The sequence below is a fragment of the Chiloscyllium plagiosum genome, unplaced genomic scaffold, assembly GCF_037043375.1.
Source record: "Chiloscyllium plagiosum isolate Xiang-an unplaced genomic scaffold, Cpla_swu_hap1 HiC_scaffold_35, whole genome shotgun sequence".
Taxonomy (NCBI): domain Eukaryota; kingdom Metazoa; phylum Chordata; class Chondrichthyes; order Orectolobiformes; family Hemiscylliidae; genus Chiloscyllium; species Chiloscyllium plagiosum.
In genome coordinates, this window is record NW_028270173.1 from 63,740,292 (window position 1) to 63,759,235 (window position 18,944).

The 18,944-nt window shown below is 43.1% G+C and overlaps 1 protein-coding gene across 1 annotated transcript in view; it reads right to left on the bottom strand.

Annotated features, from left to right (window-relative positions):
• Nucleotides 1–3,161: 3,161 nt before the first annotated feature.
• LOC122541612 (uncharacterized) overlaps nucleotides 3,162–18,944 on the bottom strand; it is a 44,996-nt gene continuing 29,213 nt past the window's right edge. Inside the window, exon 4 of the mRNA XM_043678497.2 lies at nucleotides 3,162–4,425. Coding sequence (XP_043534432.2) covers nucleotides 4,342–4,425 — 84 coding nt within the window. The 3' untranslated portion in view covers nucleotides 3,162–4,341. The remainder of the gene's footprint in view (nucleotides 4,426–18,944) is intronic.

Below are 18,944 nucleotides of genomic sequence, written 5' to 3' on the forward strand. Positions count from 1 at the left end.
TACACATTGTTAGCCACTAAGTCTCCATTAACAACTATTCACTCTCCCAGCCAGATTGTTATTGACTTCTTTGTCTAACCAACTGTTGTCTCTCTTTGGGCTCTATCCCGACCTATTGTTTACTTCTTACCCACTCCCCCACCTATCTTCTGCATATAAACTGACATTTTCCAGCTACCACCAGTTCTGAGGAAAGGTCACCGGACACGAAACATTAACTTTATTTTCACAGATTCTGCTAGACCTGCTGAGCTTTTCCAAGAACTTCTGTTTTGTAAATTTTCTTTTTGTTAAATTACTAATTGTTTAAAACAGTCGAATCAGCTTTCCTCTGTATCTCACCCCATGCTGTTTGATGGGGGTAGTGTCGAAGGAACTCTTGAGTTAGAGTCTTATAGATGGAAACAGACCGTCTGGCCCAAATCATCCATTATTGACAAGTTTTCCTGAAAAGAACTAATCACTTTTATCTGCATTTGGCCCATATCCCTCGTAAACCTTTCCTATCCATGTCAAGATGGCTTTTGAATGTTGCTATTGTACCAGCCTCCACCACTTTGTCTGACAGCTCGTTCCATATACACACCACACTCTGTGTGAATAAATTGCCCCTCCGGTACCTTTTAAATCTTTCCTCTCTCATCTTAAGGCTCTGCCTCTAGTTTTGGATTCCCTATCCTCGGGAAAACAACTTAGCAATTTAACTTATTGACACCTCCCATGATTTTGTAAAACTCTATAATGTCACCCCTCAGCCTCCTACACTCTAGGGAAAAAATGTTCCAACCAACCTAGCCTCTCCTTATAACTCAAACCTTCCAATTTTGGTACCATATTTTGAAATCTTTTTACACCCTTTCAAGTTTAATAACATCCTTCGTATAGAAGGGCAATCAGAATTGTACGCAGTAATCCAAAACAGTTCCAGATCTGAGACAGCACAAGGTTAGACATGGAATATAATTCACTCAACTCTTTTAAACTGACAGTAAAGCTCGCTGTTTTCTTTTGTACTGAAATTAAGTTTCTCTCTAAAGTGTCCCATTAGTACTTCCTGCACAAGGGCACTATGGACTTAGATACAGGATAAAGCTCCTTCTACTCTTTTAAAGAGAAATTAAAGCTCTATCAACACTCCCAGGGACAGGTATAGTGTAAGGCAAGATACAGACTAAAGCTTCATCCACTCGGAATGATGGCTCAGTGATTAGCACAGCTCCCAACATCATTAGGGACCTGTTTTTGATTCTACCTTAGGTATATGTGGAGTTTGCACACTCTGCCTGTGTCTGAGTTGGTTTCCTCTAGGTGCTCCAGTTTCCTTCCACAGTCCAAAGACGTGCAGATTTTCTGGATTGGCCTTGCTAAATTGTTCATAGCATCCAAGGTTGCGCAGGTTCAGTGGATTAGCTCTGGAAAATGCAGAGTTATAGGGATAATGAAGGGGTCTGCATGGGCCACTGTTCGGAGGGTCACTATGAACTCAACGAGATGAATAGCCTGTTTCTACACTGTAGAGATTCAGTGATTCTCTGATACTCTTTTAAACTGTCAGTAAATGGAAACCATTTTAATCATTACTAGGGAACTAGACTGAGGACAGGTTCCAGAGCTAGGTGTCCTTGAGGAGCAGTGAGCCATCAGCAGGAGTAGCAGCATTGTATTCCACCATAATCTCAGAGCCTAGCAAAGTTCTCATTCCATGACTTTCACAAACAAATCTCTCCATGTAACTGCAATACCTCAACCCCAGAAGTGTTGAAAATTTCTTCCGTACCCTCTCTAAAATTCTGCATTGAACGCTCCCCAGGCTAGCTCAGCCTCTCTGCAACAAGCAGATTGAATATCGTCTCCATGAGCAAGACTCAGTCCACTTAGTTTCTCAAAAGTGGTGTCACAAGTCTACGGGGTGGTGAAGAAGGCATTTACTACGTTGCAGCTATCAGTCAGTGCACTGAGTGCAGGAGTTGGGATGTCATGTTACAGCTATACAAGATATTGGTAAAGCCACATTTGGAGGACTGCATACAAGACTGATAGTCATGCCATGGGAAGGATGTTATTAAACTGGAAAAGATGCCAAAAGCCTTCAAAAGGATATTACTGAGACTGGATGGTTTAAATTGTAGGGAGAGGCTGGATAGTCTAAAACCTATTTCTGTGGAGCATAGAAGGCTGAAAGGTGATGTTATAGAGGTTTAGAAAATCCTAGGGGCATAGATAACTGTTACAATGTGGAGGTTGAACCCCTTCTTAATTAAACCAAACCCCAGAAAAGCTTGACTCGCCCAGTAATCTGTTAAAATATGAATATCAGCGAACTCCTGAATTCCACTATTTAAAGAAAAATAACAATTTATTTTCTTAACTCTAACAGTGAATACTAAACAATAACTATTCGCAAACGTGAGCCCTCCTTTTCTTCACTACTTACTATCTGACCCCAAGTCTATAAAAAAAACTGTTCCAATAACACACTTCTTAAACATTACACTAACTTACTCTCAAAGCCACACTATCTCTGTCTTCTGTTTTCCACCTGCTGAACTTCCTGGGTCATCTTTCTTTTTTTTTAATACGTGATTATGTTTTACATGAAATGGTACCTTTGATAGAAAGGTTTTCTTGCTAATTTCTTTGACAGCAAGATGTTAGACGAGCAGTTAGCTCTCTAACTTTACAGCAGTTGCTCCCTGATCAACGGCAGTTGCTCTCTAACCAATTTTCCAAATGCCCACTTTTTTTTATACCCACCCCCCGTGACACATTAAATTCTTACAGTTTGATTGGTTTCTGGGTGTCAAAAGAATAACATTCAAATTCCATTGGGTTTTAGTATCCTGGGCGTAACTTAAACTGATTGGTTAAATTCGAATTGTTGTCAAACAGCAACTAAAACTCAACTGCCCATTTAACAGCCTTTTGTGATGTGTATCTATTTTGGAACAGCTCAGCTCCAGCCGTTTGGGCACTGAGCCTGGACTTCAAGTTTACTTCAAAATTCAGAAAACGCTCTCTATTTTAAAGTGAACATACATGTTTTTGACTTTGTAGCACCTCCCCCTTTCGGAAAAAAGTGAACCATCATAATGAAAAGCTGGCTTCACTTTTTTTTCTAATTCTTACTATTAAAATGAGATGCATATGTCATTAACCTCAATTATATCTTTCATTTTATTTCAGCACACATAGATAACATTGGAATCAGTTAAATCTTATCTACACCTTTTTCTTTAAATCCGCGATAATGCATCTGCTATCACATTTTTACTATCCGCAACATGTACAATTTGTAACTTAAAAATCTGTAACATAAGACTCTAATGAAACAGTCTCATATTTTTGTCTTTAAATCTTTTTAAAAATGTGAGATTGTGGTCCGTGTACCCACTGTCTCCAACACGTTGTTTATCACATAAACATTAAAATGTTATATGGCCAGTACTAAACTCAATAGTTCTTTTTCAATGGTGGAGTATTTTCTGTGGTGGATATTGAGTTCATTCTGAAAAGTAACCCATTGGCTGATCAATTCAATTATCATCTTCTTGCATCAATACACAGCTCCAACTTTGAAGGATTTCAAAAATTTAGATTCAAAAACTGGTGCTGTGCTTAATGCGGCTGTTAACTTCTCAAATGCCTCCTGGCATTGTTCTGTCCAATGAAATTTCATGATGTTCTTTAGTAAATCTGTCAGCTGTACCACCATGCCGCTGAAGTTTGGAGAAACTTCAAATGAAGCAGTAGAATCCATTCAGTCTCAAAAATTTAAGTACCTCTTTCTTCGAGGATGGTCATGGAAATTCTTCAATGGCCGCCGTCTTCACATTCTTTGGTGTTCACCTTCCATGTCTGATGTTATGCCCCAAGAACATCACCTCTGCCTTCGCAAACTCTGTTTTCTTTAAGTTTATTACCAGTTTTGCTTCTCGTAATCATTAGAAGAGCTCTGCCCTCTTTCCAGGACTTGCTAAAGATCACTACATCATCCAGATAAACTGTGCAATTTGTTAATCTGGCCATAGCTTTGTTCATGAGTCTTTGGAAAGAGGCTGGTGCATTCTTCATTCCAAAGGGCATCACTTTGAATGGATATAGCCCATTTGGGGTTACAACACAGAAATGTCTTTCACTTTCTTTGATCAAGGTCCCTGCCAATAACCATGCAGTAAATCCAACTTTCTGATGTAAATGGCTTGACCAACTTTCTCTATATAGTCCTCCAACCTTGGGAATACATCGGAGTCCAATATAGTTACGGCGTTAACTTTCCAATAGTCCACACAAAATCATTGAGTCCTGTCAGGTTTGGGACCTAACATGATCAGTGAACTCCACTCACTCTGACTCAAGTTCAATGATGTCTTCATTTGGTATCACATCCACTTTCTTCTGGATCTGTGCAGCTTTAAGAGGACAAACCTTAAAGGGGTGTTATTTTATCAGAACATCATTCCCTACTTCCACCTCATGCACAATAGTACTAGTCCGCCCCATTTTATTCCTGCATATGTTCTCATACTGCTGCAACAAACCTTTCAACTTGGTTCTTTGTTCCTGAGACAAATACCTCACCATCCTATCCCATTCCATAATGGGATAATAATGGGATGATCCCAGAATAAGGACCTCATTATTTAAGGTTCTTTGAGGCACATCAAAATCCACACCAGCTGGATTTGGTGCATCACTCTGCGGGGCAGAAACTAACAACTGTTTCCCTAGTACCTTGTCTCTCATACTGTACGCTTTCAACATATTTAGATGACATACATGATCCTGTTTTTATACTATTCAGCCATCTATAACAGACACTTTATCAGACTGTTACTTCCCCGGTGTTGATTTGGCTCTCCATCCTGATCTTACGTTGGAATGCTAAATTTCTGTCTATCTGTTCCACAAACTATCATCCACTCGGGTAAAATGTCACAAAGAGTGAAAATACTTCCATATCTTACTATCAGAGACTGACCAGATTCTGTATTTCATAAAATTGTAACTTCCTTCCCTTCTCCCCCTGTTCTTCCGGAGTAAACTTTACCCACAGAGGTGAAGTCTTTATCGAGATCTGTCACTAACTTAATACCCAGTCCCTGCCTGTGCTGTGCACTCTCCTGCAGCAATTCAGCTTTGCCTGAGGTTTCCTGTACTACTTTCACTAATCTTGCTGGTTTAGCCTCTTTTACCACATCTTTTCCCACAGTGCCTTTGTTCATCAAACAGCACTGTGACTTTGTGTGTCCACCTTACCACAGTAGAAACAGCTGAGGCCTTTCTTCTCCTTTTCACCCCCTTATGCTTCTTTTTTATCCTGTGGTAAACTATTACCAGTGTGCTTTACTCTTTGTTTTGGAGTGAAGGATCTCCCCTTCTCCCAATTTCTATTCCTCACATGACAAAATTCCTGTCAGAAGCTAAATTTCACATCGTGCACCAACGCATATTCATCTGCCATCTCTGCCGCTCTTCTCACTGCCTGAACTTGCTATTAATTCACATGAATTCTTACCATCTCTGGAAGTGAGTTTTTAAACTTCTCCAGCAGAATATTCTGGATTAGAGACTTATATTACTTGTCTATTTTCAGGCCAACACCCACCTATCAAAATTACTATATTTAATTCTTTTGAACACAACATAAATCTGACCTGGTACCTTCTTTCTGTTTCTGAACCACTGTCTATGCACTTCTGGTATCAATTCATAGGCATTGCAAATAGCCTTTTGACATCTGCATAATCTCTTGACTCCTCATCTGACAGCAATGCAAATATCTCACTAGCTCTGCCTACTAGCTTAGTGTGAACTAGCATTACCCACACGTTCTCTGGCCGCTCCACCTGCCTAGCCAAGTTTTCAAATGAAATAAAGAAAACGTTGACATCTTTCTCATCAAAATGTGGCAATGTTCTAACATATTTGTATACATCACTACCATCGCCCTTCATCTTAATCCTGTTATCTTGACTTTCCTGACTAACTTGCAACTTCTGAAGTTCAAATTCTCTCTCTTTCTTCTCTCTTTTCTCTTTGCTCAGCTAAGAACCTTCTCTCCCTTTTGTTATCTCAAACTCTCGTTGCCTCATTTTCAAGTTAAGTTTTTCTAATTCTACTGCACTTACCTGTTTTTCTGTTACACCTAAGTGTTTGACCAACTCCATTACAATTTCACCCGTCCCTGGTTAAACCCAATTCTAACATATTTACTAATTCTGTAAGTATACTCTTCCTCTGTCTTTCATAACCTTCTTGACAAATTTGGGAAGCATCTTCAAACCTCAGAACCTCTTTAGCAATGTTAACTACTATTTCCCCCACTTTTCTCACCTAATTTTTATTTAAAGATGTAGGACACTAATAACTAATTGTATAAATGTGCTGGGATCTTTTGTGCCCCGAATCTGTTCAAATCTAAATCCCAGAAGACAAGCCTCTAAACCATTACGACGCAGTGGCTGAACCCCTCCGTTAATTAAACCAAATACCCAGAAAAACTCACCTCGCCTTATAATCTGTTAAAATATGAGTGACAGAAAACTCCTAAATTCCACTATTAAAAAAAACCATTTATTTTCTTAACTTTAATAGTGAACACTAAACAACTCTTCACAAATCCAAGCCCCCCCCCCACCCCTCTTGTCTTAACTACTTACTATCTGACCCCAACTCTATAAACATTATGCTGTTCCAATAACCTATGGCCTAGCTATTCAGTTCAAAGGGAATTACAGAGAGGAAACTAATGCTGGCCTATCCATCAGTGCCCACAGCATGTTTTAAGTTAGAGAACATGTTGTTGAAAGATATGTCCCTTAATTTGAAAAGGTAACTTGGAAGGTGAAGTTGTTAAAAGATATGGGGTGTCATGGTGGCTCAGTGGTTAGCACTGCTGCCTCACAGCACCAGGGAGCCAGGTTTGATTCTGGCCTTGGGCGACTGTCTGCATGGAGTTTGCACATTCTCCCCGTGTCTGCGTGTGTTTCCTCCGGGTGCTCCGGATTCCTCCCACAATCCAAAGATGTGCAGATTAGGTGACTTGGCCATGCTAAATTGCCCATAGTGCTAGGTGCAATAGTCAGGTATAAATGTAGGGTCTGCATGGGTTACTTTTTGGAGGGTCGGTGTGGACTTGTTGGGCCAAAAGGCCTGTTTCCATACTGCAGCTAATCTAATCTAAAACACAATTATAAGACATTACATTAACTTAATGTCAAGACCACACATTCTCTGTCTTTTCTGCTGTCTTCAACTTTGCAGCTGCTGATCCCTCTGAGTCATCTTCATTCTTTCTTTTTACTGTGATTATGTTTTACATGAAAAGATACCTTTCATAGAGAGATTGTTTTTCTAATTTCTTTGAGAGCAAGATGTTAGATGGGCAGTTAGCTCTCTAATTCGACAGCAGTTGCTCTTGAACCAATTTTCAAAATAACCACATTTTTATACACCCCCATGAAACATTAGATTCTTATAATTTGATTGGTTTCCAGGTGTCGAAACAATAAAATTCAAATTCCATTGGGTTTTAGTATCCTGGGCATAATTTAAACTGATTGGTTAAATTTGAATTGTTGTCAAAACAGCAACTAAAATTCAGATATCCATTTAACAGCCATTTGCTACATGTGTCTATTTTGGAACAGCTCATCTCCCAGCCTTTCCATTCAGCCAGCTGAGCCTGTACTTCAAAATTTCAGAAAACACTTTCTATTTCAAAGTGAACATACATGCTTCTGACTTTGTGACATAAGGTGACTAGTAAAGGTCTTTTAGCCAAGGGTTGTGGAGTCCAAACCTAGAGGGAATAGGTTTAAGGTGAGAGGGCAAAGATTTAAAAGGCACCTGAGGGTTAACTTTTTCACACAGAGTGCTGCATATATGGAACGAGCTCCCAAGGAGATGTTGGAAATGAGTATAATTACAGCCTTCAAAAGACAGCTGGACATGTATGTGGACAAGAAAGATTTTGAAGGATATGGGCCAAACGCAGACAGATGGGGTCTGGTTCTGATGAGGAAAGCTGGTTGATATGGACAAACAGGGTCGAAGAGCCTGTTTTTGTGCTGTGAGGTTCTCTGACTCTACAGACCAACAAGCTAATTTCACTTCCACAAGACAGACAAATGATCAGGAAACACAACAAAAGCAGTGTACCAGTGCATCAGTTCTTTTCACCAAATCAGATTCGAATCACCTCCTCTGTAAAGGTCGATTTCACTTCTGAGCACTGATCCAGCTGTTCGATCAGTCACAATGAACTCCAGCATTAACCCCAGGAGTAGCTGCTGAAAATCCCAAAGGAACTCTGCACCTCTCAGATAGTTACAACTCAGGCCTTTCCAACCCTGTTTTTATTTATACCTCGAGGAGAAAGTGAGGGCTGCAGATGCTGGAGATCAGAGCTGAAAATGTGTTGCTGGAAAAGCGCAGCAGGTCAGACAGCATCCAAGGAACAGGAGAATCGACGTTTCGGGCATAAGCCCTTCTTCAGGAATGAGGAAAGTGTGTCCAGCATGCGAAGATAAAAGGTAGGGAGGAGGGACTTGGGGGAGGGGCTTTCGAAATGCGATAGGTGGAGGGAGGTCAAGGTCAGGGTGATAGGCCGGAGTGGGGTGGGGGTGGAAAGGTCAGGAAGAAGATTGCAGGTTAGGAAGGTTGTGCTGAGTTCGAGGGATATGACTGAGACAAGGTGGGGGGAGGGGAAATGAGGAAACTGGAGAAATCTGAGTTCATCCCTTGTGGTTGGAGGGTTCCCAGGCAGAAGATGAGGCGTTCTTCCTCCAACCGTCGTGTTGCCATGGTCTGGCGATGGAGGAGTCCAAGGACCTGCATGTCCTTGGTGGAGTGGGAGGGGGAGTTAAAGTGTTGGGCTACGGGGTGGTTGGGTTGGTTGGTCCGGGTGTCCCAGAGGTGTTCTCTGAAACGTTCTGCAAGTAGGCGGCCTTTCTCCCCAATATCAAGGAGGCCACATCGGGTGCAGCAGATGCAATAGATGATGTGTGTGGAGGTGCAGGTCAATTTGTGGCGGATATGGAAGTGTCCCTTGGGGCCTTGGAGGGAAGTAAGGGGGGAGGTGTGGGCGCAAGTTTTGCATTTATTTATACCTCACCTTTGATGGTTTGCTTTGGACTTAAGTGGACTTTGCACATAATTTATTCAGCTGAAGAACATGGGTATTTTATGGGTGGTGGTTAATACATGGAAAAAGATACAGTGATTTGGTGGTGAGAAAAAATATTCAGTTTTGTTTAAGAGCACTTCTGAATGTAAAAATGTCAGGAGGGTTCCTGAGCTGCAATGGAAGTGGGTCGAGAATGTGGGGCTGGAAAAGCACAGCAGGTCAGGCAGCATCCGAAGAGTAGAAGAATCGACATTTTGGGCAAAAGCCCTTCATCAGGAGTGATAGCAATGGAAGTGGCCCTACTTCTGGGTCAGGAGGCTTTAGTTCAAGTCCCACCAATCCAGAGGTGTATAATAATATTTCAGAATAGATTGATTAGAAAATATTTTTTAAAATATCAAGGATGTGGTGATGATTAAGAACTGTTGAGCAGTGAGATCCTTTGTGAAAGCTCAAAGATGGTTGATGAAGTGTCTTGGTGAATATGATCAGATGGTCCAGAGGTGAACACACAGCCACAGGATATCTAGTCGTTACCTTGGTTGGAAAGCATGTAATAAATTGATATTGTGCTTGGTTTGTAAGCAGCCAGGATGGGCTGAAGTAAAGGCTAAAGAAGTATATAATTTCCTTTGTTCGGTGGTGAAGCACGTGCTGTGCCTCGCAACTTGGTCTCCGCCAGTGTAAAACAAGCCATTTACTGATTGGAATGAACTCTAGATGTTGCAGAAATAGTCTTTGTGATTCTTCACTAACAAGGCTCAATCATCAGGAAGTCAGCACTCCCTTTATTCCCGTCTGGGGCCATGGCCATTTCTGTGGTTAGTAGTAGCTTCCTGGCTGATGTTTCAAAAACCAGCCACAAAGATCACAAATGATCAATGTACACTTGTCATGATCCATTCAGGAAAGTGTGCTGATCCTCGAGTCCCAGTACTCCCAGAGTCATAACAATAAGATTTGATCCAATTTCTCAAAGTCCCAAATTTTCTTGTCCAGTGATCTCAGATGAACATTAAACACTAACCAGATTCTGTACTTTATAACACAAAATCACTTCAGAAATCATAATAGACACAAGACACTGCTAAGGCCACATAGCCATAGAGTTGTACAGCACAGAAACAGACCCTTGGTCTAACTTTACCATGCCAAACATGTTTCCTAAATTAAACTAGTCCCACTGGCTGTGTTTGGCCCATATCGCTCTAAACCTTTCTTATTCATGTAGGTGTCCAAATGTCTTTTAAATATTGTAACTGTACCTGCATCCACCACTTCCTCTGGCAATACATTCCACATATGAACCACCCTCTGAGTGAAAAAGTTGCCCCGTAGGTTCCTTGAAAATCTTTCTCCTCTCACCTGAAGAATATGCCCCCTAGTTTTGAATTCACCCACCTGAGAAAAGACCTTTGCTTAACTATGCCCATCATGGTTTTATATGCCATAATATGATGTCACAACTCCAGATCTCAGTGCTCTGATTGATGAAGGGAAATGTGTCAAACGCCTTCTTCACCACCCTATCCACCTGTGATGTCACTTTTGAGGAACTATCGATATGTCAACTAAGAGCTCCTCATGGAGACTGTATATTCATGAGAGATTTGTTTGCTAAAAATCACAGAGTGAGACCTATGTTGAGCTGTGAGATTGTGCTGGAATACAATGCTGCTGATGGCTCACTGCTCCTCAAGAACACCCAATGTTGGGATCTGTCCTCAGTCTACTTGCCTAGTGAAGATTAATATGCACAAATACTTTCCATTTATTTCAGTTTACAAGAGTAGAGAGAGCTTTTCTTTGTAAGTCACCATCCCTTTCCCTCCCCTACCCACCTGCTGCACCTGTCCTGGGAGTGTTGATAGGGGCAGTGTTGATTGAATTTTAATTTCAGTTAAAGAAAGTGAATTTTACTCTGTATCTAACTGTGTGCTGTCCCAGATTCGGGGCTGTTTGGGACAATGTGGAGCAAGCTTAACTTTCAGTTTTAAAGAAGAGGTATCTTTACTTTCAGTTTAAAACCACAAAGGAAGTCTCACTCTGCACCGAATCCTGTGTTGCATCCTTTCTCGGTGTGTTTCATTGGTTTCTGATTGAACTTTCAGGGATTCCCTGTCATAATCTCCCATTCCCATTCCTGCATTGCCCACAGCTTCTCCCAGCCTCATTCCAGCCCAGGCACTTGTGTCTAATTTCTTTTCAGAATTCAAAGTACGAAGCAGTGCTTGATGTATTTTCAGTTTTATTTTTGGGACAGCCCATTATTCAGAGAGCAGTGATACAGGATCAGGGGTTCAAATAGAGCGGAAGAAGTGATTCATTTGGTTTGAAGGTGGAGAGGTCACATCGGCTGCTGGGCCATCGCTGGATATTTTAACGACTTTAGCCCCAGTGTAGGTTCACATCATGTGGCATGGCATTTTCCTTCCATAAGGAGCTCTCACCATTGCTCCGAACCGTTGTTTTCACTTCATCATAATGTTGCAGGTCATCCTAGAAGTCTAACACTTTGTAAACCTGATATCTTTGTTTTAATAGACAGAGGGAGGGAAGAATAATGAACAAACATTGAAAACAGTCTGTCAGTGTCACTGAGACTTGCTCTGACATTGACCAACATTGGCTCTTCTGTATTTAATGGAATCCCACAGCTCCATCCTTGGCCTGTAGTCTCTGAGAGGTGTACTCTCAATGTAGATCTGATCATGCCCATTATCTGAGATCAGGTTGAAAGAAACCAATGTTCTGACATTCATTATTACCTAGGAGGAGAAAGTGAGGTCTGCAGATGCTGGAGATCAGAGCTGGAAATGTGTTGCAGGAAAAGCGCAGCAGGTCAGACAGCATCCAGGGAACAGGAGAATCGACGTTTCAGACATAAGCCCTGAAGAAGGGCTTATGCCCGAAACGTCGATTCTCCTGTTCCCTGGATGCTGTCTGACCTGCTGCGCTTTTCCAGCAACACATTTCCAATTCATTATTACCTACTCCATCCCCTTTTCATGTTTTATCCACAAAATGATCACAGCGAAAGTGCAGCACCCAGTGACTGACAGTTCACGGCCCGTCACCATCTTTCAGGCCGGGATCTCACAATCTTATCTCTGTGACAACAGTTCAAATCCAGATCAGTTACCCTATCTATTTTACTCCCATTTTCCTCTCAGGTTGTGTTCACCTGACTCTCACCTGGGAGCAATTCCACAGGCACCTGCAGCACTACTCCCTGACTCTCGCCTGGGAGCTTCTGATCCTATCCTCTCACTCTGACATTATGTAGTAGATAACAGCGATGGCTGCAACCTTCCTCTCTGTAGTACAGAATCATAAACTCCCAACAGTGCAGGTACAGACAATTAAGCCTATCGGGTCTGCATAGACCCTTGAAGGGCATCCCAGCCAGACCCACCGCATCCCATTACCCTGCATTTACCATGGCCAATCCACTAACCTGCAAGTCATTGTTGTATGGGATGAAACTGGAGCATCCAGCAGAAGTCCACACAGACATGGGGAGAATGAGCAAACTCCACACAGACAGTCACCCAAGGCTGGAATCGATCTGGAAAATTGGCGCTGAGAGGCGGCAGTGCTAACCAGTGAGAACTGTGCTTCCCTGGATACTGAGGCTAATTACAGAGTCAGCCGAGTCAATGATATCCAACAACTCGGCTGCAACTTTGTTGTTTATTGCTGGACCAGCTCCCAACACCCACTGTCCCCTCTAGCCCTTCAGTTCGTGACTGAACCTTCAGGGGCTTTACCTGGACTTCTGATTACATACAAACCCATCAGTCTTCCTTACAAGCACCTTGTCTCTGACAATCAAACCATTACATCAAAAGAGAATCAAATAGATTTGAAATAAAATTGTGAATGCTATCATCTGAGATACTGGATACATTTACAAACATTTCCCGATGAGCCAGTTACCTCCTTGCATTTCAACAGCTATGGGCTGAGACAGCACCACAACCACAAAGATAAACAGTAATGTCTTCATCATCTTCAGTGAAGTTGCTCAGAAGGAAGGATCAGGACACCAGTGTAGAAATATTCAGTTTCTGATCACAGAGACTTTGATTAGATTAGATTAGATTAGATTACTTACAGTGTGGAAACAGGCCCTTCGGCCCAACAAGTCCACACCGACCCGCCGAAGCATATACCACCCAGACCCATACTCCTACATTTACCTCTTCACCTAACACTACGGACAATTTAGCATGGTCAATTCACCTAAACTGCACATTTTTTTTTGGATTGTGGGAGGAAACCGGAGCACCCGGAGGAAACCCACTTTGCTCCTTTATAATCCCAGATAGAGGTGGCAGCTCTGCCTCCGAGTGATGTCATCAAGGGAGGGGTTTCCCTATTAGCTACCACCTCTTTTCCAGGATTGTAACATTGAGCCCAGGATGACCCTCCCTGCTGGCTGACTGTACACAGGCAATAGACACCAGCAGATTATGCCTGGCAGTGGGATCAGATTCCGTGTCTGTTTTAGCTAAACCTGTCGGAATCTTGTAAACCTTTATCAAACATCCTGTCAATCTTCTTTTCGCCACTAAATAACAATCCAAGTTTCTCTAAACTAATGCTGTCACTTAATTATATTGGTGGTCAGTCATGTCAGGTCCAACAGACCACTGCGGGAGATCCTCGGCTAGTGTCCAAGGCCCAACCATCTTCAGCTGCTTCATCAGGTTGTATGATTGCTCGCTGAGCTGGTGGGTTTGTTCTCAAATGTTTCGTCAACATGCTATTCAACATCATCAGTGAGTCTCCATGAAGCACTCGTGTTCTGTCCCACCTGTGTCGTGGTTTGTTGTGGTAGGTGACCTTCCCACCATCCTAAGGTAAGAAGTGGGGATGTTTGCCAATGATTGTACAATGTTCAGCACCAATCATGACTCCACAGATACTGAAGCAGTCCATGTTGAAATGCAACAAGATCTGGACAACATCCACACTTGGGCTGACAAGTGGCAAGTAATATTTGCACCAGACAAATGCCAGCCCAAGACCATCACTTATAAGAGACAACCTAAACACTGCCCTTTTTTGGCTTTCAATTGTGTTACCATCGCTGAATCCACACTATTAACATCCTGGGGGTTATCACTGACCAGAAACTCAAATGGTCTCACCATATAAACACAGTGGCTACAAAAGCAGGCCAAAGGCTAGAAACCCTGCAGCAAGTAACTCACCACAAGACTCCCCAAAGCCTGTGTACCATCTACAGGGCACCAGTAAGGAGTGTGATGGAATATTTCCCATTTGCCTATTTGAGCGCAGACCCCAAAGTACTCAAGAAGCATGACACCATGACAAAGCAGCTGGCTTGATTGGCACTACACCCACCAACATCGACTCCCTCCACCACTAACGCTCAGTAGCAGCAGTGTGTGCTTTATACAAGATGCACTGCTGAAATTCACTGCAGATCCTCAGACAGCACCTCCCAAACCCACAACCACTTCCATTTATGGCTGCAGATACATGGGAACACCACCACCTTTAAGTTCCACTCCAAACAACTCACCATCCTAATTTGGAAATATATCAACCTCCCTTCACTGTCGCTGAATCAAAATCCTGTCATTCTCAGAAATAGAATCAGAAACAACATCACCTACCACAACAAACCAATGCTTCGGAGGCTCACTGATGATGTTACCGAGCATGGTGATGAAATATCTGAGATCAAACCCGCCAACTCAGCAAGCAATTTTACAAGCTGACCTACAAATCGCCTCCAAAATCTCAAATGTCCTTCCTAATTGTGGCTGAAAATGTGTTGCTGGAAAAGCGCAGCAGGTCAGGCAGCATCCAGGGAACAGGAGAATCGACGTTTCGGGCATAAGCCCTTCTTCAGGAATGAAGAAGGGCTTATGCCCGAAACGTCGATTCTCCTTTTCCCTGGTTGCTGCCTGACCTGCTGCGCTTTTCCAGCAACACATTTTCAGCTCTGATCTCCAGCATCTGCAGACCTCACTTACTCCTTCCTAATTGTGGGTCAACCCACATTAGCTGGACTGCAGTGGTTCAAGAGGCAGCTGACCACCACCTCCTCAAGGGGAATGAGGGACAGGCAATAAATGCTGGCCCAGTCAGCAATGCCCACAGCCCAAAAGTGAATAAGTAAATAAATGAATTCTGTGTCCCATACTAAAATGCAGTGAACAGAACTGGACACTATATTCTTGGTGTGGTGTATTCTTGGTGATTCAGTTTAATCTACCTGGCACAATTATGTCAATATACCTTGGCTTAAAATGCATCATTTCACATCACACTTAAACTCCATCAATTTCAAGTCTGCCCATTTCAGCAAGTGTGAATGTCCAAATGTATAACTGGTAACACCCCATGTGCCCGCACCACAAACCTGTCTGTATCCTGATATCATTGCTTGGTATCGATCGCTGTGTTTTGTCCATGTCTAAGGGACAGATTGACATGATATCTCCTTCTATTCTGTGAACAACCTCATGCAACGCTCCAAACAGCATGCTGTCAGCTCACAGACTATCTCTCTGTAACTCCTCTCTATTACCCCCTCCGCCTCCTGAATGATGAAAGGTTCATTCAGCTCCATAGAACATAGAACAGTGGTTAGCACTGCTGCCTCACAGCGCCAGAGACCCAGGTTCAATTCCCGCCTCAGGCGACTGACTGTGTGGAGTTTGCACATTCTCCCCGTGTCTGCATGGGTTTCCTCCGGGTGCTCCGGTTTTCTCCCACAGTCCAAAGATGTGCAGGTCAGGTGAATTGGCCATGCTAAATTGCCCGTAGTGTTAGGTAAGGGGTAAATGTAGGGGTATGGGTGGGTTACGCTTCGGCGGGCCGGTGTGGACTTGTTGGGCCGAAGGGTCTGTTTCCACACTGTAATGTAATCTAAAAACAGTACAGCACAGATCAGGCCCTTCAACCCACGATGTTGTGCCGACCACTGATCCTCATGTATGTACCCTCAAATTTCTGTGACCATATGTATGTCGAGGAGTCTCTTAAATGTCCCCAATGACCCTGCCTCCACAACTGCTTCTGGCAACGCATTCCATGCTCTCACAACTCTCTGTGTAAGGAACCCGCCTCGGACATCCCCTCTATACTTTCCTCCAACCAGCTTAAAACTATGACTCCTCGTGTTAGTCATTTCTGCCCTGGGAAATAGTCTCTGGCTATCTACTATATCTATGCCTCTCATTATCTTGTATACCTCAATTAGGTCCCCTCTTCTCCTCCTTTTCTCCAATGAAAGAAGTCCGAGCTCAGTCAACCTCTCTTCATAAGATAAGCCCTCCAGTCCAGGCAGCATCCTGGTAAACCTCCTCTGAACCCGCTCCAAAGCATCCACATCTTTCTTATAATAGGGCGTCCAGAACTGGACGCAGTATTCCAAGTGCGGTCTAACCAAATTTTTGTAGAGCTGCAACAAGATCTCACGACTCTTAAACTCAATCCCCCTGTTAATGAAAGCCAAAACACCATATGCTTTCTTAACAACCCTGTCCACTTGAGTGGCCATTTTAAGGGATCTATGTACCTGCACACCAAGATCCCTCTGTTCCTCCACACTGCCAAGAATTCTATCCTTAATCCTGTACTCAGCTTTCAGATTCGACCTTCCAAAATGCATCACCTCGCATTTATCCAGGTTGAACTCCATCTGCCACCTCTCAGCCCATTTCTGCATCCTGTCAATGTCCCGCTGCAGCCTACAACAGCCCTCTATACGGTTAACGACACCTCCAACCTTTGTGTCATCTGCAAACTTGCTGTCCCATCCTTCAATCCCCTCATTCAAGTCATTAATAAAAATTACAAACAATAGAGGCCCAAGGACAGAGCCCTGTGGAACACCACTCACCACTGACTTCCAGGCAGAATATTTTCCTTCTACTACCACTTGCTGTCTTCTGTTGGCCAGCCAATTCTGTATCCAGACAGCTATGTTCCCTGAATCCCATTCCTCCTGACCTTCTGAATGAGCCTACCATGGGGAACCTTGTGAAATGCCTTGCTAAAGTCCATATACACGACATCCACAGCTCGATCCTCATCAACTTTTCTAGTCACATCCTCAAAGAACTCGATAAGGTTTGTGAGGCATGACCTGCCCCTCACAAAGTCGTGTTGACTGCATTTAATCAAGCCATGCTCTTCCAGATGGTCATAAATCCTATCCCTCAGAATCCTTTCTAACACCTTGCAGACGACAGACGTGAGACTTATTGGTCTGTAATTGCCGGGGATTTCCCTATTTCCTTTCTTGAAGAGAGGAATTACATTTGCCTCTCTCCAGTCCTCAGGCATGGCTTCAGTGGAGAGAGAGGATGAAAAGATCTTCGCAAGTGGCGAAGCAATTGCATTTCTCGTTTCCCAAAGCAGCCAAGGACAAATCTGGTCCGGGCCTGGCGACTTGTCAATCTTAATGTTTGACAAAATTTTCAGCACATCCTCTATCTCTATCCATTTCAGCACGCACACCTGCTCTTCAAAGGTTTCATTCACTATAAAGTTCGCTTCTTTCATAAAGACAGAAGCAAAAAACTCATTTAGGGCTTCCCCTACCTCCTCAGACTCCACACACAAATTCCCTATCCTATCCCTGATCGGGCCTACTCTTTCTTTGACCATTCTCTTATTCCTCACATAAGTGTAAAATGCCTTTGTGTTCTCCCTAATCCGTTCTGCCAAGTCTTTCTCGTGCCCCCTCCTGGCTCTCCTCAGACCATTTTTAAGCTCCTTCCTTGCCTGCCTGTAATCCTGTGGAGGTGAGCTTGACCCGAGCTTCCTCCACCTTATTTTAAGCTACCGTTTCCCTTTTGACGAGAAGCTCCACCGCTCTCGTCATCCAAGGTTCCTTTATCTTACCACTTCTTGCCTGTCTCAGAGGGACATATTTATTCATCACTTGCAACAACTGTTCCTTAAACAGTCTCCACATGTCTATCGTGCCTTTACCATGGAACAATTGCTCCCAATCCATGCTTCCTAACTCATGTCTAACCGCATCATAGTTTCCTCTTCCCCAATTAAATATCCTCCCATTTTGCCTAATCCTCTCCTTCTCCATAGCTATGTAGAATGTGAGGCAGTTGTGGTCACTATTACCAAAATGCTTTCCCACCACAAGATCTGATACCTGCCCTGGCTCATTGCCGAGCACCAAATCTTGAATGGCCTCTCCCCTCATCGGCCTGTCAACGTACTGAGTTAGGAAACCCTCCTGAACACACCTTACAAAAACAGCTCCATTCAAATCTTCTGCTCGAAGGAGGTTCCAATCAATATTGGGAAAGTTAAAGTCCCCCATTACAACAACCCAACTACGTCCACGCTTTTCCAAAATCTGCCGAGCTATGCTTTCTTCCATCTCCCTGCTGCTGTTGGGGGGCCTGTAGTAAACCCCTAAAGAGGTGACTGCTCCCTTGCTGTTCCTAATTTCCACCCATACTGACTCGGTAGGCAGATCTTTCACGACAATCCTTTCTATCTCCCGGTGTATCTTGCACCCCAGCTCTTGACTACTGTTTGGAGGCCTGTACATAATTCCAACTATGATTTTTAAAAAACTCTTGCAGTTTGTCAATTCTACACATAGATTCTACACCATCTGACCTTACTTCATTTCTTACTGTTGATTTAATTTTGTTTCTTATTAAAAAGGCAGCCCGCTGATTGGCACCTCATCCACAAGCATTCTCCTGCCAAACTAAGAGCATTCAGTAGCAGCAGTGCGTACTATCTGCATGTTGAACTGTGGAAAGTCACCAAACATCCTCCGACACCACCTTCC